Here is a 21,613-nt window from a genome sequence, read left to right as displayed (position 1 = left end):
CTTTCACTCCTGATACTGGAAATATGGGAAGGGGAAGTGCTAGTGGGGTCAGTGTTTATTAGGTCAGGAAACCAGAAGTGATTGATCAGTGCAAATAAGTGTTGAGCGCTTTGGAATTGCAGGTGAATACTCATAAAATAACAGAACAGCCTGAGCTAGAAGGACCCACAAGGATCACTGATCCAGCCCCTGGCCCTGCACAGACACCCCAACAGTCCCGCCCTGTGCATCCATGGCAGAATTGTCCAAAGGCTCCTGGAGCTCTGGCAGCCTCAGGGCTGTGCCGATTGCCTGGGGAGCGTGGGCAGTGCCCAGCACCCTCTGGAGAAGAACCTGTTCCTGATACCTAACCCCAAATCCCTCTGACACAGCTCCAGCCGTTCCCTTAGGTCCTACCACTGGTTACTCGCCTTAAAAATGCTTTAGAAATACTTGAAAACCATCTGCAGGCCTGAGTTTTGTGGAGAGTGAGATTAGCAAAGCACTGAATACTCATCTGTAGGAAAAATTCAAACAAGTTTTTCCTCAAAATGTTGAGACAGTATTTTCCCAGATAACACATATTTATATAAACCTTAACTCTGTTATAACATAGAATCTAGAGACCCATTAAAACAAAAATTGCTGCTGCAGAGCCTGCTCAGCGATACCACTGTAAAATTGCACAAAATATGCTTAAAAATATGAAGTGCTGCCTTGTTCCCTTATTAGTGGAATCCTTATTGCTACTTATAAAATGCTCTTAAAACCTTTTTTCCTCAAGCTGACAAACTTGAGTGCTTTTCAGAGCTAGGAGGTGTCTCAAAGGTCCAGTGAAGAAAAGCCTCTCTGCACAGCTGAATGGGAAAAGCAGTATTTATTTTACTTAGGGTTAGATGTTGACATATGGAAGTGTTTCTTGGAGGGGGGAAAAAAAATCTCTAGTTCTGTTGAAATATCAATTTTATCTATTTAGAAGGTGATGACAACAGAAATAGGTTGTTTATCCCTGGCTGTAACATGGCACGATGCAAACACACCGGCTCTGTGTTTACAGTACATCTTCATCTGAAACATCTTCTCTTCATGGATATCCACCACTGATTCTTTCTGAGGTGTTTTTGCAACACAGTCCCCCGGTTTATACGGATTTAAAGAGCAGAAGCCCCCCATTCTGCCTCCTCACTATCCCTTGCAGAAGCTTCTCTTGCCCTTTTTCCCCGAGTGGTCTCAGGCTGCGATAACCAGCGTTGGCCTGGTGAACAGCAGCATCCAGCTGCTCTGTGGGATGGCCCCAAATTCCTCACACTCCTGCAAGGAATGCAGAAGGATCTGGCTGAAATCTTCCACACTGGTGTTTCTCAGTGACGTTACACAGGCCCTGTCCCCATAAAACAGCATTTGGTGGATTGCGCTGACATTTTGACAAAAACAGGAAAAGTTTTGACAGAGCTTCCTTCCCTCGTTCTTGTGTCGCTGGGATTGTAGAAGCCTGTAAATACTTGGAGTCTGAACTGAAATTTACCCTTCTGCATCTTCCAGTTGTTTTATTTACAGTTAATTGACAGAATCACAGAATGGGTTGTGTTGGAAAAGATCTTAAAACTCGTCTTGTTCCACCCCCTGCCAGGGATGTGGACACCTTCCGCTATCCCAGGCTGCTCCAAGCCCTGTCCAACCTGGCCTGGAACACTTCCAGGGGTGGGGCAGCCACAGCTTCCCAGGGCAGCCTGTGCCAGGGCCTCACCTCCATCACAGGGAAGAATTTTTTCCTAATACCCAATTAAAACGTATTTTTTGTCAGCTTGAAGCCATTCTTTCCTTCCTTGTCACTCCAGGCCCTTGTAAACAGCCTCTCTGATCACTTTCTCAGTGTGGATTTACAGGAGATGCTTTTAGTAATTCAACCATATCTCTGGCTAATCTGTAAAGGTTTGGCTCTTGCTGCATCTGTCTTCAAAATAACAAAGCCAAAAGCCCTCTAAATTTTTACCAACCTTAAAAAATTATCTGAGTTCTAGTGTCCAGTTTGGCTTTGGAGCTATTTTAGCCTGAAGACAGCATCAAAAACACCTGTCTTGTGTCCACAAAGGGTTTCTGAAATGACTTGGAGAATTCTGAATGATGTTGTCTTTTTGGATATTTGAAGCCTGTCCTTCCATCGTTGCAGGATGCCATTTTTGGAAAATTCATCTTCCGTCTTTGGCACTCGGCTCCTTGCACTGTGAGGGGCTGGTGGTGCCAGGGCTTTCTTTTTGTAGCTTCTGGACAGGAAGTTTTCACTGAATTGAGGCAATATCAGACATTCACTTCTCCCTAGGGCTTCACCATGCCACTGATCTGTGTGGGCTTCACTCTGGACTTTTCTCCTGGAATATTTTTGAAGCGGATGCCTGGACTGCAGGCACCAGAGATGTGCTGAGGCGGCTTTTAGAAAGCTTCTGGATGCTTCTGGCGGAGCAGGCAGCACTACACGCTGCAGAACCTCCAGAGATATTCATTAGACCAGGCTACAAATTGACTGAAGCTGCACAGCGGTGATTGTGCTGCAAACAGGGTCCAGGGAATCCTGGTTTGTATGGATCCTGGAGCTGTATCTGTGGCTCCTCAGCTGCCATGGAGAGGCTTCTTCAGTGATGTGATGATCCTGAACCCATCAACAGCTCCTGCCACTCCTGTTTCAGGAGTTCTGCAAGCTCAATTTTGTATCATGCAGATTTTTCTAGGGAGGCTCATGACATCAGCCTGTGTTTGTTGAGACTCTCTAGCTTCTCTTCAGTCCCTTTTCTATTTCATTCGTCCTGGTTCTCCCACTTCCCAGCTGGCTGTCTCTAATCCAACACCATCAGCATGAAATATTGTTGTGTTATCAATCACTTGTGATTAATTTGTGCATCCTTGTTTTGTATCCTCCCACCTTCCAAACTTGTGCCTTTGTACAAGAAATCTTGCATTGTCAAAGTTCTTTAGTTGAGATTTACATCTCCCTGCCTATTTTTGTGTTTGTTTGTTCTTTGTTTTGTGGATTTCCTTTGATTGACATAACTTGTATTTTTCTTTTTATTCTGATTTTCCTCTCCTCTCATGCCTTTACAGTCTCATTTGGAATATGCCAGCACCTACCCAGTGGTGAGAATAGTCTGCAAGTTGCAGAGAGTGTGTGTGTGTTGAAAAACTAATCATGGAGAAGAAGCTAACACAGTTGTGGTAACTGCTCTGAGATCAGGGTGATCTGGAAGGACCCTGAGGCAGTCTGCGGTCTGTGAAGTCAGGGTGCCACTTCCCTCTCCTCCTGCTCTGACGCAGTTCAGATGAGAAGTGACAAATGATTAGAGAGATCTGAGCTAGGTTTAGCTCAGTAGTTACCACAGGCAGAGCAGAGTGGTTTGGATTTCCCCTAAAACGGCTCTCTGTGTTAAAGCTTGTCCATTGTTGGACCAGATGCGTCTGGATTTATTTCAGCACCAATCTGGAGAGGAATAAAACTCTCATAAACTCACTGTAAATAGATCTAGCAAAGGTGACAGGACAAACACACCACCTACCAAAGCTGCAGCTTGTGTTACCTTCACTTTAGAGGATATAGAATCAGATGAATAATAACGCTTTGATAGCGAGTGTTTGCTGTCACGAGCACTGAGATAAAACTGGCTCCTGAAAGAACAGAAAGGGGCAATAATGATTAAAGCTCAGTTTAAAACATTTCCTGCTGCCTTGTGTTGGACTGGAGGTGTCCTGGTGGTCTGCAGGAAGCAAACTGGGGAGTGCAGCTCTATAGATTCTCCTGCTTTTCCCTCTCCTTCATTCCCGGCGCTATTTCCAATTAGGAATGCAGCGCATCTGTTTGTGCGTGACCTACATCCCGGAATAGTTCAAACGCATTGGGGTTTGCGTGGCTGTATTGATACAGGATGGACAGCTGGGAGCTCTGTTAATTGACAGAACCCAGCCAGTGTGACTGATTGGAACCACGGCTGCTAAATTTAACATCATTTTAACAATATTCCCTAATAACTGGGCGCTTGACTCTGAGGGTGGATTCGCTGCTGGGCGCTCCCTGAGCCGTGCTCTGCTCCTGTTCCTGCATGGGGATGTGCATGCCTGGCCCCAGATGGGTGTGCACACACTCACTGATCTTCTCACCCTGCGTTCTTAATCCCACTGCAGGCTGGATTAGAGAGTGAGAGGACCAAAAAGAAGAACTACTCCAAAGCAGTATGTATTTTTCTCTGTCTCAGGGAGGGGTCTGCCTACAAACCCACCCTGGCAGGACAAGGAGTGTGTGCAAGTGTGAGAGCTGCCAGCCCAGTGTCAAGGATACACCGCAACTATCAGCACCTGCTAGGGAATAATGAGTTCATCTCCAAAACGTGGGATAATCCAAACTCTTATTTCAGTGCTGTACGCTGAGAGCATGTGGAAAAACTCAAAACCTGACTGGAGCTACCTGACTTGAGCTGTAACGTGACACAGAAGTAGGCAGTATTGAGAGAAAATCATAGAATCCCAAATGGTTTGGGTTAGAAGGGCCCTGTAGTGGTTTCATGTTCACCTGTTTCTGTTTGCCAGATTTAGTGTAGTGGTTTAAGTGTTGACTCTCTTTTTCCCTCTGTGAGATAGGATCAGGAGAAGCAAAGCAGATAAACGAACTTAAAGATAAACAAATAAATTTATACATTTAAAGCCCATCTCATTCCACCCCCCTGTCAGAGGTGAATCTTACCAGGAGCAATTCCAGGCAGGCAAAGAGGACACAAAAGAGGGCGAAGTGGGAACATTTCTGTGGAGGGAAGGCTCCACTTTGCAGGTGGAGGCTGGGTTGGGGTTCTTTGTTACACTGGAAATGAGCAGAGAATTTTCCTGAGGGCTGGAAGCTGGATGTGGGATAGAGAAAGCCTGAGGTAAAAAACATTACAAGCAGAAATGGACACAATGGCAGTGAAATGGTTTCCTTTGTCTGTCAAAAGCAAGAAGAAAATACAGAGAGAAACAGGGTCACTGAAGGGAGAACAAGTAAAATTGGGTAATTTTAGCCTCTCTAGTATGCAGTTTTATTTGTTCCAGTTTTCATGAGGGTCAGATGCTTTGCACGTAAACGTAGCCTAGAACAAAGGTCAGTGAGGTCTGATAAAACTGACCCTGCTCCCCGAGAGCTGCCTGGAGCATTTGCCTTCAAAAATACGCACTGGAGAGGTTTCTGGAGAGGCTGGGTCAGAGAGGCAGGGGAAATGGCCCCAGCTCTGGGGCTTCAGGCTGAAATCTGAAGGACACAGGGCAAATGAGGCAGATTCCTTTGGAAGGGAACTGAACTGTAAAGTGATAACCAATTAACCTGGGCTTGTGGCAAATTCATCATGCCGATTCAGCTGGAGCTCCTAAGCAGGGTAATTATTTAAGGACATAAAAGATGTTACTGTAAATTGACTGCAAGGCTCTTGGCGTGTTTCTACGTGACATTAAGTGAAACCATGGGCCAGATCTTGTTCTTGTAAAAGGAATGTACAGTTGGAAAATAACTGTGTTAGAAAACAAGACAGCTGGGAAGGATCTCAGCTGGTCTGTTCCCATCTAAGACAGCATCATCTGGGTATTTTAAGGAGGGAAAAGCAGTTCCCCAGGAATCAGTACTGCCTGGCTGGCTAAGTGCAGGGAGTGAAGGCAGTTTCATACAGGATTAGTGAAAATACTGATGATAAACAGGAGGCAGCTTGTCAAAACGGAATAACAGTAAAAAACAAATGAGGAATACCGCATCTGGGAAAAATGAAGGTGCTATTGCAAAGTAATAGGATGGTTCAGATAGTGATCTGAGGTTACATTTAGTCAATATTACACAGCTGAAAAAGGCAAACAGGTCCTCAGTGTAGCAATAAAAGGGGTGGTGGAGGTAATTGGTCTGCATGGAATGCCGAGGCCGAGCTGCTGGAGATCCATTTTAACCATTCTTCAGGGAAGTGTTGGAGAAATTCAAGGAGCCTGGAAAAAAAAAAAAAAACCAAAAACAATCGGGCAAAACTGGAAAGAAGCCAAGCTGTGTGAGAAGGCTACAAGAGAAAGCAGTATTTCGAATGAGTTCTTGAATAAAAGAAACTTGGATGTTTGCCTTCCATTTGGGGTGATAATATTGCATTTCAATAGAGAATCTAAGCTTTTCCCAGAAGTAGCTTTCCTAGCTTGGCTCTGAACTGGTTTCTAAGTTAATTTGTTTAATTTTTCATGGAAGCTGCTGTAAAGTAGATGATAAATATTTCTCTTGGAAATTGACTCAGATTGATTTGAGTGCATTTTCATTTTGGGAACCCATTAAAACGTGGACTTCAAAACTTAATTTTAATAGAAATTCAAATTAAATTTCCACTAAATTCCCACCCCAAATGCACAGAGTGCTTCCTTGTTTTCAGTGTTAAACCAGGGCTCGTTGTGAGGTGATACCAGAGCAGTGAATCGCTGGGGAAACCTGAGCTTTTAATGCTATCAATTGAGGAGACTTTTGGGTCTGTCCTCTCTTCTTCACCACCACATTCCCAGACTCAGGACTGAGTCACTGTGATTGTTTTGTTTTATTCCCAGCCCTGCTACCATAGGGATTACAAGCACCTCACCTTGTTTGTGGAACAGTCCTTCTGGGCCTGTTTGTTTTTCCTCCTTTGAGGAAAAATCTCTTGCTGACACCAGGGAGGACAGCTGAGCCCACCCAAATCTCTTCCTAACCCTCAGACTGCTGCAGAATCCTGGGGTGTGGCAGATGGCCGCTGTCTGGGTTTAATTTTGATGCTCAGAATCAAAAAGAAGATAATTTATACAGCACTGCATGTTTGCTAAGCTGGATTTCTCAAATAGAATTAATTCTCCTATTGCAATTTGCTGCTTTTTAGGTTTTTAGCTGCCTGAGGTGTAAATAGCTATAGTGATATATGCCCTTTATTGTAGTCTGTGATCTCCTTTTTGTCCCTATTTTGTCCCCTATTCTCTTCACAGAGTGTTTGAATATAGACCAGTAATAATAGGGGAGGGGAAAAAAAAAGGAGGGATCAAAAAGGGCAAGTAGGAGTATCCTTGACATTTTGGGCTGTTACAGAGGTAGTGGCACAAATGTTCGTGTCCTCATGTTTGAAATCATGACCTAATCCTGCACTGCTCCTGTTCCTGGTGTATCTTTGAAAAGTTCTGTCTCTGCCTTTGCTTTTCATAAGTGATAACATTTGCTTAAACATTCCCTTCGGGGTCTACATCAATTTTTCTTCTCTCCTTTTTTTGTCTTTTCCTTTTTTTTTTTTTTTTTCTTGCTTTCCTTCCGTAACAGACCAATGGTTATGAGGAAGACGTGTATGGATCATCCCAGAGTAGAAAATCTAGCAGGGTTAGTAGATTATTTCTATTGTTACAAAATTCTATTACTCCATTTAATGGGATTAAAGCTAATTAGCAAATTCTTTTTGGCGGTGAAGCAGGTTTTTCCCGTCTTGCATGTTGTGGGGTTTGGAGTTTGTCAGACATTGGAGGTGCAGCAAGAAGCTCTCTGGGAAATAAAAAATCAAAAATCAGGCCATGAGTGAGCAATCTCAGAAATTGGTACAGAAAGGTCTCGGAAGCCAGAACTGCTTTAACTCGTAAACAAAATTGGGTAAAAATTACATTGTGACAGCACTGGCAGGGAGGATTTCCACATGTTGGAAACAGAATAGGTGCTTGTCAACCTCTGCAAGGTGTTCATGCCATGCTTTAGTATTGAATCTCCTAATTTAGTCCATGCCTTGACATTTGCATAGTTAAAATGGACTTTGAATTTTGAAATTGCCCCAAATGCACATTGTTTATTTGAAGTTTGCTTAACTAAATGCCTTTGGGTTTTGACTTTCTTTTTTTTTTTTCTTTTATAAACTATATCCTGGAAACACCTGCAGAGCTGAAGAGCCAGTGCAAGTGTTCCCACTTAACTACTTAACATCGATGGACTTTTATTTCTAGTCCAGAAAAGCTTAATTATTAACTCCATTGTGAGGATGCAGGTCACAGTGTTCCCTCCCTCCTGTTCCAGCACAAGAAGTGTTGTGTGTCAATGATGTCAATGATGGCAACTCCTGGCCCTGCTTTGTTAAATACTGGGGACTGTGCACATGATTTAAAGGCTCTGTCCAAGCACAGCCTGGGGGCAGAGGGGGAGCTCTTTGGTTTTTATTTTTCCCTTTATTTTAACAAAGCCAGACCAAAGCTCAGAGCCTGTTATCTTTTGTGCTATCAAGGCTTCTAAAGAAATTTATTGGTATGCAGCCTAAAGCTCAGTGTTTAGGCCAAAAATAAACTCCTTTAAAGCCTCCATTTAGCCAAGTGTTTGAGCAATAACACGCTGAACGTGAGAGGGAGTTCAGGGGGTTACTTTGTAGGCATGAAGTTAAGCAGGCGCCTGGATAAACAGTGAAACAGGGCCTGATATTTCACATTTCCATTTAAAATTGCTGCTGCCATATAATTTGGCTGGCATTATGTGGATAAGAGACAATGAAATACTGTTGCTTGAACTGCTAAGAAAACAGCCTGTCCTGTTGCTGGCACTCTTGCTGGCCCCTTTGACGAGTTCAAGGAGTTTTATTCTGTAGCACTGGTGACAAATGATGTTCTTACTCTTTACTGACATACTCCAGTGCTCTGAGGACCACAGGGAGAGCAAAATATCTGCAAGAAAGTCATCCAGGGAGAAGAGGTTGTTTGGTTTCCATTTAAATAATTCAAAATCATCTTGAAATTAGCATTTGCAGCATGGGGGTTTAGTCTGAGTAAGGCTTGATTACAGCAACATCGTTAGTTCCTTGTAGTTGCACTGCTGTTTGGATTAATCATTAATTAGGAGGGGGAGGAAAGTTTGGGGGCAACCCAGAATAGCTGAAACTTCAATCCAAATTGTTGCCAGCCTGGCTGACATTCACTTTTCAGGAATGTTCTCTCCAAAAAGCCCAAGCTGAATCATAAAGATTGTCAAAGTGACAAAGGAAAAATGAAAAAGAGGAAAATTCTCCAGGACGGTAGGGGAATGATGAATGGACCTGCTGGCAATGGCTGTTCCCAAAACAGGTGTCCAGTTTTAAGTCACAGGATGGACTGATCTCCTCGTGGACACTGCACTTGCAGTCTCATGGGTGGATGGATCCCTGAAATATGATTGATGCCATGTGCTTAAACAGTCCATGTGCAGATTGCAAACTCCTAAGCAGGAATGAAAGTAATTTCTCAAGGTTCAGCTCAGGTGTCCTTTCAGTAAAAGTCTTACTGCACAGGTATTGTCTGTGGGGGTTTTGGTTTGTGGTTGGCTGTTTCTAGGGTTAGGGTTTTTCCGAGGTTGGACAGTGATTTGCCCTCAGCCTGTACCTGTGGGTATTGTGTCTGAACATCTGTTTGCTTGCAGTGGCAGAAGGAAGCAGACAGATTTCTTTAATTTGCCACTGATCTCCCTCCTTTGTGAGGAAATTAGTACCTCCATGGATCACAGTGGTGAAGCAAGGGTGAGTTAGGGTTTGTGAGGAGCTGGCTGCTGAAAGTAGGGAATTTCTCTAGACCTTTATGAGAAATGTTTGGAGAGGAAAGGCGTCAGGGAATAGGTGTAAAAGGAGACCTCTGGAGAGTAGCAAAGGAGGTGAAGGTGTGAGATCTTTCAGAGCAACCATTCCTCATTAACATCCCCTAAGTGGACCAAAAGTGCAGGGATGACTGGATGCAAGGCAGAAAGCAGGGAAAGAAGGTATTTCATTTAAAGAAGGTATTTAAATTCTCACTTCTTAGAGAAGACTTTTCTCCCCCTGAGTCCTGCAGTATCTGGCACAGCCAGCAGCAGTTTTGGTCCCTGGCTTTGCTCTCCTTCTCCCAGGATCTCACCTTCTCCTGGGGGTGCAGCTTAACAGGACACAAACTCCTCAGCATCTCAGGAGGAAGCTGACCAGCTCTCTGACCAGTGCATTTTTACAGTGCTTGGAAGGTCATATAATTTTCACACATCCTCACAGCTTTAATGGGGTTCTCTCCTTTTTTCTGCATCTGTGATGCTTTGACTGCTTTGCAGTTTGTAATCACCTAATTGACTTTTTGCTTCCCATTTAAAAGAAACAAAGAATGAAGCCGAGTTCCCAAGGAGTTGTTTTGGTTTTATTTTTTTTTTTTTTTTGCTCTGTTTGTCAATGCAGGCTTCATATTACTCTGACCTGGGACTCCCCAGCAACAGCTATGCTTCCACATCTCAGCTTTCTTCCCAAAATGGAAATTGGGTCTGTTGCCCTCTGGCTTCACCTAGCCTGGACTTTGTTTGGATAATTCAACCTCTTGTACTTAGGAATCAATTTGGACCAATTGTCAAGAGTCTCTGTAGCTCTTTTTAGTGAAATTTAAAAAAAGGCCAAAACAAATCAGACCTTTTAAGATTGGCATGAGTAATGGAAAACTGTTTTCAAATGAACACAGGCTCCGTTTTCCTTTGCTGCTCCTCCCTTTCCTTGTCTGCCATTGGCCTCAATTGGTCTGGAGAGATAAGGGAAATCTTAATGACCTGAAGTTCTCTGTTCGAGGCAACTCCTCTGCGTGCCAGTCTGGTGAGCTTGAGACAATCCAGTCTGCACAACATGAAATTATAGGGAAGCAATTCCCAGAGTGCTGGAAGAACATCAGTGAAGTTGTAAAACCCCCCTGGGAGGTTGGATTGTCCCCTGTGTGTGGCAGAGCTGGGCCAGCAGAGCTCCAGCAGTGCTCCAGGTCCTGCCTGGGGTGTGGATGGGGCACTGGCAGCAGGACCTGGCCTCAAGCCCTGGGCTGGGGGTCACTGCTGGAGCCTCTCTTGCGCCCAGTTCTGCCAGCACAGAGAGTGCTCTGGGTGTGTTTAACTGCTGAGTCTCAGAGGGGAGGGTTACTAACACTTGTTTCAGGCTGCTCTGACTGAAGCGCTTCTAACTTTTTCCTGAATTAGTCGGGTTTTCTGTGCATTTGTGAATAATAACACACACAGGAGATGGTCTTACAGCTGTGTGAAACACTTAGAGTGTGTACATGGAAGCACTTCTGTGTAGCTCTTTTTCTGGCTTTGGTTGAAGTGAGGAGAAACCCCCTTCCTGGCTCCTGTACACAAATGTGTGGGAGACAATAACAGCTTAACAACCTAAAATTAAATTATGCTTTTGCATACTGTCGTGTCCTCCCTTCCTGTAGGAAATGCACGTGCCTGCTTGGTATTCTTAGTCTTTGGGAGCTGAGATCTAATGCTTTCATGATGCAGATGACTAATATTCTCTGTACTGGCTTTCCTTCTGTTGTCATGTAGTGATCCTAATCTCTCACCAAGAGGGTTAATTCTGCTGTAGGCACCTTTTTTTTGTTTGTTTCATTTACTCTGCTGAACCAAAAAGTGTTGTGCTTGTCTCCCCCAGCCCTCCCTGCTGTACAGCGATGCCCTGCCAGCCAGGAGTTACAGGGTTTGTTGTGCTGATGCTCTGAACACCAACACCAGAGCCACTCACCCCCAGCCATGCACATGTTGTCTCCTGCCCTCTGTCTGTAATTCCTGTTGGGTGCATTTGTCTCACACCCCGGTGTCCCATCCATCTGAATGCCACTTGTGTGATGCTGTTTGTGCAGACCTGGATTTGCTGATCCTTCCTTTAATTCCTGTTGAGACTGTATTCATGGGGTTGTAATGCTGCCACGGGTGTCGTGTCCATGTGGAGAGAGTTGTCTTCTTTGGTGTATTTCCAGGAGCAGGACAGAGAGGCAACATCAATTCTTGCTGGTTGCTTAACAACAAAAATTCTGTTCACAATTTTTTTTTGACAAATTCCTGCCTTCTTGTTCAAAATGGGCTTCTCAGAATTTTTTTCTCAAAGCTTAAAGGTAGAGTTTCCTACTCTCCATGTGCTTCCTGAGCCATACATCTCTGATCTAAACTGGAGTCAGTCTTAAAACATGCATTTTCCTCCTATTTTATTAATTTACTGAACTGCCTGGAAAGTGAAGCTCATCAGGTGGGAATTCCTCCTCTCACTGCCAGCACCAGCAATGAAGGTGAAACAGAGGGGATCAGTGTAAGAATTGATGTAGCCATTCCGTGGGTAAGGCAGTCCAAGTGTTGAATTAAAGCTGAAGTGAAGCCCTGGGAGGAGGGTTAGAGATGCATGGGATGGGGTGTGATGGCCTCGGGGCTGTGTCAGACCTTGCACGTCTCCCGTGGCGCTCCCCACGCCGCGTTGCCTCTTCCCTTGCATGCTGCTTCTGGTTGCTCACAGGAGCTGTCCCTGTCCTTGCCCATCCTGCTCGCTGCCACGTGTCCCGGGTGGATTTGTGACTGTGCAGCCTGAGCTGCCACTCCTGTGCTGACTCTGTGTTTTAATTGTAGGCGTCTGTGTACGAGGAGAGCGTTTACAGCGGGAGCCGGCGCTATAGTGCCCCCAGTTCCCGTGCTGTAAGAGGTTTTCTGCATTTCCCTGCTCTGTGTCTGTCCTTTGCCGGGCTGAGGAACCTTTCACATGGGCTGTGTGACATCCAGGGCCTGCTGCTGTAGGCAGCAGGAGTGGGAGCACCATTCCCACCAGCTTCCATGAAGTAACGAGCAGTGATCAATGGGAACTCACTCCTCTGTGGGATGGGGAATCCAGTTCTGCCTCGCGCTCAGTTCTCAGATAAAACACCTTGGAAAGGCCATGCATGAAGTCCTTTCTCTCCCTGAGACTTAATTCTTCTTGTCAAAACTGAGGAAAATACAAGTTTAAAAAATAACCAGCCAAGAATTTAAAAATCACTTCCACATAAGCAGTGTGAAGTAAATGATTTTTGTGAATATATGGCTTGCTTGGTTTTGTTTCTTGGAGTTATATTCAAATGTATTTTACATTCATATATGTGACAGTGCTTCCAAAATGTATGTTCCTGGGGACTCTGTCATGGATGGGGAGCAACAGTATAAGCAAAGACTGTGTAAATTGTTTCCTTTCAAAAAAGAGAAACTCCAGGAGTCGCTTTACAGCTTAAAAGACAGAAAATGCCTTCACCTCTTCTCCTCTGTGGGTATTTGGGCCAGGCAGTCCATCTGCTGCTCTTGTGTCCACCTGGGGTAAAAATAAAAAAAGCCAACCTCTTTAGAGTTTTGAGTACTCCTCTGTGGGCCCACTGCTTATTCTGCCTCTCATCCCCTTCACTGATGACAGCAAAACCTAACCAACCAAAAAAACCCAGCAAACAAATAACCACCATCCAAGGCTGTAAGAGTGAAAAGCCTCAAAAGAGATGACTGATGTTAACTTTAAACATAATATTTCTATTAGCTTGGAGGAGGAAGCACTTTCAAGAATGCTTTCTAAGCACTTGTTAGTCCTCCAAGGGCTGTGCCATCTTGCCATCCCACTGATTCACAGCTGTGAGAAATCATTTACAGCAGACCTGTCAGCCCAAAACCTGTTTGCCAGTCTTTTATGGGCTGTCAGTGGCATGTGGAGGGAACACTAAAACACTGGTGCTTCCTCCTCCCTCCATCCCACCCTGAGCCACAGGTATTTGTGTGTAACCCAGCCTTTCCAGTTCCTGCTTCCTGCAGCCATGAAACAGGAGGGGTTTGCCTCAGAGGAGCAACCTCGTCACAATAACTGTGGTTGTTTTAATGCCTCTGAACCTTGCAGCTCTTTTAACGTGGAGGGACAGTGTCACCTTGGCTGGCTGTTCCCAAAAAAATGGTTTTGGAAGAGCAGGTGAACGCAGGGAGTGAGGCTGAAAGTGGCCTTGGTTGGTCACAGCCACTTACTTCCATAGTCATCCCTGCAATGCACAGGGAGCCACTGTGGAATAATTAGGGCCTGGAAACATTAATATGGGACTCATCAGTAATTAAAACTTTTTCCTTGTCACACATTTCAAATTTATCCTAAATTTGAAATGTGTGACATTTTGTTAAACATAAAACACTGTGGTGACCAAACAAAATCTGTATGTTTACTTCAGTGCTTTTTGTCTGTAATTTAGGAATTATGGTGTGATTGGCAATCGTTGTAAACAGTGTGCAACAGAGTTTTATATTTCACATAATTTCACCTCTAAAATGAAGATCAGGTGCACAAAGTTGGTGTAGGACACAAAGTCCCAGAATGGCTGGGACTGGAAGGGACGTTAAAGGCCACCTTGTTCCCACCCCGTGCCCTGGGCAGGGACACCTTCCACTATCCCAGGTTGCTCCAAGCCCTGTCCAACCCTGAGCATTCCAGGGATGGGGCAGCCCCAGCTCCTCTGGACACCCTGTGCCAGCGCCTCCCTGCAGGTGCATCCAAGGACACTGCCTTTGCCCCTGGGCTTGCTGAGGGCTGTGCACCCTGCACGGAATGTTTTGTGGTCAGTGGCTGACCCTGTGCTTGTGCTCTAGCTGGGGTTATTTCCAGCTCACCCTCTCACCATTTATTAGTGCTGCAAGCTTAATTTGCAGGTGATGCTGTGCTGCTTTGTTACTGTGACTAATGACGATGGAGCAGCCCTGCAAGTGGCTTGGTGAAGGCTTGGCTGTTTCTGTAAAGCTAAAGAGTCCAGCAATTCCTGTAGTGGCCAGGTGACTTTAAAAACACCCCAACACCTTGAAAATACCCCACAGCATCTCCGAAGTATGAGAGTTCTTCGGATTTCTGTGTGTTTGTGTCTGAGAAACAGTCCCAGTCCCCTCTGAAATAAACTCATTATTTCCAGAGTAAGTTCTAGTTCTATTTCCCTGATGCTTTAAACTTCCATTTCTCAGCTCCATTTCCACTGCATTAAAACCTCTGGAAATAAAACAGCATAGACATGTTCTTTGTCCTTGTCAGCAACCAGGCAGCCCTGTCCTGCATCTCTGCTTAGATGTTTCCTTTTAAAAAAAGCTAAAATACATCCTTTGGCAAGAGATGAGGACTGCAGGTCTTGGAAAACCAGGAGAGAGACTCAGTCTCTGAGCTGGGCTCAGTTTTTGCTTTAATCCCCACAGAGAAAGGTGTTCCTTCCTTGGGCCTGCAGAGCACAAATTCATTTTATATGTGCACAACGTTGGGAACGTGGGCAAGTGATTCACTGCAGAGCCTCAGAGCTCTTGAAAAGTAGTAGGATGGAGCCTTTTGTAGAGAAACTGAATTGTTTACTTGTCACTGGTACCTGAAGAGATATAAATAAATGATTAGTATTCTAAGAATTGAATCAAAACTCTACTTGAACTGCCAGCGGAATTACTGCTTGCCTTAATTTTCAGATTAACAATTCTCTGACTTTTGCTGCTGTTCCCTTGTCTAGCTGCATGTAACCATCTCTTTAACTAATTTCAGATGTGATGTTCTACATCCTCTTCTGCTTCCCTTCCCAGTTCTAACGTCTTTCTCTTTTTTCTGCCTGCTGTTCCTGGTTTTCCTGCTGCAGCCTTCCGAGTACAGCTGCTACCTTGGTTCGGGATCTCGGGCATCCTCCAGAGCCAGCTCTGCTCGGGCCAGTCCAGTGGTGAGCTCCTCTATTTCTCTTTGCCCCTCCACTGTTTTCATTCCTCTCTTCTTCAAGGTCTTTTTCGTACAGAGAGGTCACTGTCCCTTGTGAGGCAGTTCCTCAGGGTATTAATTGACCTTCTGGGCAGTGCTTAAGACAAACCAGAGGAGAAATTGCAGAACTGACGTGATTTCTGTGCAGATGCATGTTTTAACAACAGAAAGTACACTTTTTGGGCTCTCATGACAATCCTATATTTACTTTAAATGGAGAGTAAAGCACATCAAGTTTATTATGGAAAAGACTGGGTTGTTGATGGAAGTGCCGTGTCTCCTTTGGGGGAGCAGGAAACCCTAAATCTTATTGCAGCATTCAAGCAGTTTGGTTTCTCTCCAGTGAGCAGCATTTTGGTGCAAAGCTGCAGGGCTCTCCAGAGGTTGATTTGAACATCTTTGTGGGACTGTAGAGTGCCAGGCACTGCAGTCTCTAGTGTGGCAAAGTGCTAGAAGGGTAAGGAGCACCCAGTACAAACTATGGCTGAAACAAGGCTTAAGTTTCAGCCTAAAGGTTTGTCCATCTCCTGCTTTTAGGAGATTTCTGGCTTTCATTTTTTAAATAGCACGTTTTGCTTTCTCCTTGTGGCTGTTCCTCTCTGCAGCTGTGTACAGCTGTGGTTATCTTTCTGATTTATTTCCAAGCATGGGGACAGCTGCTGAGTGCAGTAGGATGTCCTGTAGAGGAAACGTGCAGCTTACAGTAAACTGAAATAAAGCAACATGAATTTGCCACAGTGTGTTTTGTAGTCTGCTGTTTGAAAACTGCATGCCCTGAAGTTTTGGTGTTCCAAGGGTACACTCACTTTTTAAAATTATTAAAAAACAGGGAGATTTTCATCAGGTAATGTATGGCAGCCGGTGAGCTATAAATAAATTAGTGTTTTAATTAGCCTCGGAACCTGAGTCCCTGAGCTATGAGTTCTTGCAGAATATAACTTAGTAATACATCTTAAATGGCTTTGCAAACTGATTTTTAATTACCCCCAAAGCAAAAATTAACCAGAATAAACAGGGATTCCATTACAATTCTGTCAGGGTAATAAGAACTGGGTACCCACACACTGCAGTGGGTTTCCAGTAGGTGTTTTCTGTGTGCCAACTGAGTCATTCCTGCAAGTTGCTTTATGGAATCACGGGATGCTGGGAGGTGCAAGGGAGGTTTTTGATTTTAAATTCCCTGCTTACACTTTGGCCTCTTGGTACGCAAGTGGCTGGAGATGGTTTGCTGTGTCAGCACCAGGCTGAATCTGCTCTGCAGAGAAACAGCAGACACTCCTTAAATTATCTTTCTTTAGTTTAATTAGTGGGGTATTACCTGGTGTGAAGAGCTTCCCTTATCTCTGTCCCCTGGAAGAAGAGCAGAGAGTTAATGTCATAGTGAGTCCAGCTGATCTTTAAAGTTCTTATTGCTGCACAGGGTCAATCCAGCAGCACCTTGTGATTATAACACTTTTTCCTGTATTAACCAGACGTTGCTTTTCCTGTAGCTCAGAGTGAGGGATCACTTTTACTGACATGCTTCAAAGTGTTCTGGTAGTGTTTTCAATCGGATACTTGAGAGTGGAGGATGATTCCATGGTACTTTCTAAATTAAAGTATACAACAGCTTGTCACTGCAGCTCTGAAATTATTTTCTCAGAGTTATGTTTCCCCCTTCTATCACTGTTCACTGAACAGTGAGCAAAAAGCAGCAGTAGTTTTCCTGCAGTGGTTTTCCTGCTGTGCACAGCTTTGCCAGCTTGTGTTCTCACTTGTGTTACCATGTTGGTAATACAGTCAAAGGCAGGAAGATACTTAAACACAATGTGTGAATATTAAATCTTTATATATATATATATATATATGTATATATGTATATATACATATATGTATATATGTATATATAATATATCTTTGTAGTTATTTTAAAAATTTACTATATCTGAATAAAGTTTGCTGTTTATTTTTCTTTAACATTTTTCATGTTATCCCCACTGGTAATTATCTGCTGTCCTTGCAGTTACTGCAGATATGCAAATATGTTGTTTAATATTAACCCAACCTCACATAAATTACAGATCTTAAGACTACTGAGAGCAAACATCAGATAATTCTGTACAGATAGGCCTGAGCTCTCAGCATGTTTTGGCAGAGCTGGACTTTTAATATGCAGGAGTTTTATTATTGCAGGAGTTTTGATATTTTTCTTTCTAAATTTAGAAACTACTAGTGAAAAGCAATTATTTCTAAATCTGAAACAGACTCAGGATGCAGTAGTGCTTGTCTGAAGGCTCTCTAAGGCAAGGCAGGCAAAACAAGAGGAGAGGGCAGGTTTTGCTACGCTGAGGATGGTTCATCCTGGTTCTCTCCCTTCTTGTAGAGGCTCAGGCAGCAGCACAAGCAGCCAGAGTTCAGCCCAAGCACACACAGAGCTGTAGAGCATCCTGAGCTGGAAGGGACCCACAGGTATTATTGAATCCAGCCCCTGGCCCTGCACAGACAGCCCAGCAATCCCACCCTGGGCATCCCTGGCAGCACTGTCCAAACCCCACTGGAGCTCTGGCAGCCTTGGGGCTGTGTCCATTCCCTGGGGAGCCTGGGCAGTGCCCAGCACCCTCTGGGCAAAGAACCTTTTCCTGATCTGCAGCCTGACCCCTGCTCTGACACAGCCCCAGCCATTCCCTGGGTGCTGTCCCTGTCACAGAGAGCAGAGATGGGAGCTCTGCCCTCAGACTCTCCTGAGCTCTGCCCTCAGTCTCTCCTCTGCAGCAGCTGAACAAACCAAATGCCCTCAGCTGCTCCTTGTGTGGCCTCTCCAGACCCTTCCCCATCTTCCTGTCCCTCCTTTGGACACTCTCTAACAGCTTTATATCATTTTTATATTGAGGAACCCCAAACTGCCCCCAGCACTGGAGGTGAGGCTGCCCCAGCCCAGAGCAGAGCAGGACAATCCCCTCCCTGGCCTGGCTGGCTGTGCTGGCCTGATCCCTCAGGACAGGGATGTCCCTCCTGGCTCCAGGGCACTGCTGACTCAGATCCAGCTGGCCATCGACCAGGATCCACATCCCTGCTGACCTCCAGCCTCTCATTCCCCAGTGTGTCCATGCATCCTGGTCAATGGCCAGTTGTGAACACCTTTGATCACTAGCAGAAGCTTATTGTGCTCTCACCAGAAATAAAATGAAGACACCGCCAGACTTAATTTTGGTGGAGGCACTTATGAAGCTGTGCCTTCTCTCTATCTGCAGGTTTAGGGTAGGTTGTATCCTAGCCCTGCCTCTGGAAATCTGGATGTGCTTTGGGCCCCTCTGGAGTGAGGATTTGCTACAGTGCTAACTTACATTTCTGGGACTGATAAGTTTGTTTAGGCAGTGACGTTTGGCATAGCACTCATTCCTGAGAGAGGATTCTTCTCACAAACCCTCTCCAGACCTGACAAACTTCAGCAGCGGTTTTCCCCTGCTGACTTTCAAAGGCTTGTTGCTAATTGCTGGAGTTAAGGTGGCTCTCCTTGGAGAAGCAGCAGGAGCTCTGTTACTGCCTGCCGCAGCCCTGCTGATCAGACTGGTAAGATGGGGGCTGTAGGAGGGATTGTACTGACTGCAGTACCTCTTTTCTTCTTTTTAATTCCAGATTTGGTAGATACTGTCCTGTGTTTAGCTCTAGCCTAACAACTTTTCTGTGCTGTGGGCCGTATTTCCATTTCAAGCTGCACTGTGCTACTTTAAGGGCAGGAAATGATCTTAATTTGATTTGTCACAAAAAAAAAACCCCTCCTTGCTTTCATGAGGAAGTTGAGCTAAATGCAAGATCTGGAGCTGAGCAATGACAGCCATGTACTAAACACTGAAGTTCTGGTACCCCAGCATGGGATGTGGCACAGACAGGAGAGTTCCAGCCTTCCCTTCCCTGGCCTTGTTCAGGAGCCTGGAAGCTGGAAACTGTGCCTCACTTTCCTGGTCTTTCACTGATTTTCAGTACTTGCAGTAGGTGTTTGGTTGGTTGGATGCTCTGTGGTAGTGCTGCAAGGACTTATTTTGACCTGGACACTCCACTGGTGGCAAGGAGCTTCACCCTAACAGGGTTAACCCTTTTAATCCAGGGAAAACAGGCACTTTGTCCATATAAAGGCTTGTGGGGTGATTTTGCTCGCATGCAGTTATGTCTCCGGCTGTGGTGAGCTCTGATAATTGCTGACATTTTTGTAATGTGGCTCTGGATTTATTCTGAAATTGCTGTCAGAAGAGGCTGAACTCTGATCCCACTGCACTTATTTTGCAGAGAGCAGCCAAAACAAAGATGTGCGTGCTGGAGTTCCTCGGAAAATTACTTCCTTTTCCTGCCTTTTTTTATGCACTAAAGTACAAATTGCCCCAGTTGTTGGTGAAGAGGAAGATAATCTGTGATTAGAAACAGACCCATAGCCTTGTGCAAATGAAAAATGGTAGTGTTGTATAAATTAAAGGTGCCATTAGGTGAATCTCTCTTTAAATCTCTTTTTCTGGCAAGTGTTGTGTCAGTCCTTCATGTTTGTGTGTGGAAAAGTCCCAAAGCCAGGATATTTTTATGAAGGGCTGTGCTGAGTACTTGTGAAGGTGGAGAAGTTTTTTTTTAACCTATTTAATAATTGCAGTGTTCTTGATTGAATGCTAATACAGAAGCTAAGTGTTTTGGGCAAGAATTCTGTACAACTTCGAATAATGATAAACATTTCTCTCCTGACCTTTGTTTCATTTATTGCTGAATCAACTGCCAGAGGGCTTGGGAGGGAAAAGCTGGAAACCTGGAGGTCCCTCTGGTGGCTGATTCCTTTAGGAAAAATTTATCTTTTTAAAGGATACTGTGAATACATTAATCTGAACATGAGCACGATGAAAGCTGTAAAAAATATTAATCTAAAATAGGTTTCTCTCTTTCTACTGGACAGATTTTGGTGTATCACTGCTGTGTAACCATGAAATTAAATGCTGCTTGTTTCAGACTGGCTTTTTGCTTAGAAAAGTGTCGTGTAGCAGGAGGCATCTATGTAATGTAAGGATGTTATTTTGGTATGAGGAACAGGCTTTTCTTGAAGTTAATTGAGTTTTTAAGTGTTAATATTTAAATAAATTGCTAGGGATTGGTTTTGAGGAGAAACTGCTCTGACTGTGGCATTCATGGCATCAAGTGGATGTGTGCAAGGGCATCACTAGGGAAGATGAAATCTGGTTTGTTTCCTTAACCAGCTCAATTTTAAATGTTACTTAATCGCTTTCATTATTAGAGATTATGCCCCATCAGAGTTATTATTTAAGACAGTTTTGCAATAAAGGTGTAGCAGGCTTCACAGGTGTGGTTATGAGTGCTCTGGGTAGAAACACTCACTGTAGTCACGTCTCTCACATTGTCTTCAACATTCCCCTTTGTAAAGGGAAGCTTTTATTTGACTCATGTGGTGCATCATTAAAACAATATCAGTATTTGCTCCCTTCTTTATTTTGCTAAAAACTGAGATTGCCTTTTGTTCCAGAAAACAGAGGCCATTGTGCAAATGGCTGAAGGAAAAGAAATATTTTGAGTTGTGCCCTGTCAGATAGATTTTGCAAAGGCTGTACACAGATTTCTAGAGGTAGATGTGTGTGGACACACAAATCTTTTGTCACATGCCATTATTGACACTGCCACAGCTGTCTTGATAAACAACAACACAGTGTTTGGTTGAGCTAGAAGGCTGCCAAATCCAGCACTTGGAGCTGTCTGGCATGAAAATAAAAAGCTGTTTGCACAGTTCAGTCCATCTTGTTCATTTGGTCTGAGCTAAACTGTCTGCTTTCATTTATGACTGTCTCTTGTTGCCTCCAGATTCAGAGATTTGAGGGGTTTTTTCCCTAAATGTTTTATGTATTCAGTGTCTTTGCATGTTTAGATCTAGTGCTTTAAGTCTGGCTTATTTTACTTTGAAGCCTCAGACTTCAGTTTTCTTAAGGCTAATTCATAGGCAATTTTAGCTATGAGATGTCAGTGTGAAAAGCTGATTTGTAACTGGTACCTCACAGTTCTGAGATTTTTTTAAAATAGGGTAACATGGGTAATATGAAGAATAATGAGTGAGATTATCCCCCCAAAAAACCTCCAAACAACTGTGTCAAATGTGTACTGATTAGAAAGAGATGTAG

General features: G+C 44.2%; 1 protein-coding gene across 13 annotated transcripts in view; it reads left to right on the top strand.

Moving 5' to 3' along the window:
• LRRFIP1 (LRR binding FLII interacting protein 1) overlaps positions 1–21,613 on the top strand; it is a 100,922-nt gene that overhangs the window by 55,920 nt on the left and 23,389 nt on the right. For 5 of the 13 annotated variants that reach the window (XM_066322463.1, XM_066322466.1, XM_066322455.1 and 2 more), the window contains exons 7-13: positions 3,076–3,108; positions 4,147–4,194; positions 7,283–7,339; positions 10,152–10,232; positions 11,382–11,426; positions 12,344–12,409; positions 15,364–15,441. The exons of 2 other annotated variants lie outside the window; for them this stretch is intronic. In XM_066322463.1, the coding sequence (XP_066178560.1) occupies positions 3,076–3,108; positions 4,147–4,194; positions 7,283–7,339; positions 10,152–10,232; positions 11,382–11,426; positions 12,344–12,409; positions 15,364–15,441 (408 nt within the window). The remainder of the gene's footprint in view (positions 1–3,075; positions 3,109–4,146; positions 4,195–7,282; positions 7,340–10,151; positions 10,233–11,381; positions 11,427–12,343; positions 12,410–15,363; positions 15,442–21,613) is intronic. 6 more of the 13 variants (XM_066322464.1, XM_066322467.1, XM_066322456.1 and 3 more) reach the window with 4 other exon arrangements.

This window comes from Sylvia atricapilla, chromosome 7, assembly GCF_009819655.1.
Source record: "Sylvia atricapilla isolate bSylAtr1 chromosome 7, bSylAtr1.pri, whole genome shotgun sequence".
Taxonomy (NCBI): Eukaryota; Metazoa; Chordata; class Aves; order Passeriformes; family Sylviidae; genus Sylvia; species Sylvia atricapilla.
The sequence above is the reverse complement of the archived record's forward strand: the minus strand, read 5'-3'. Positions and strand labels throughout refer to the sequence as shown.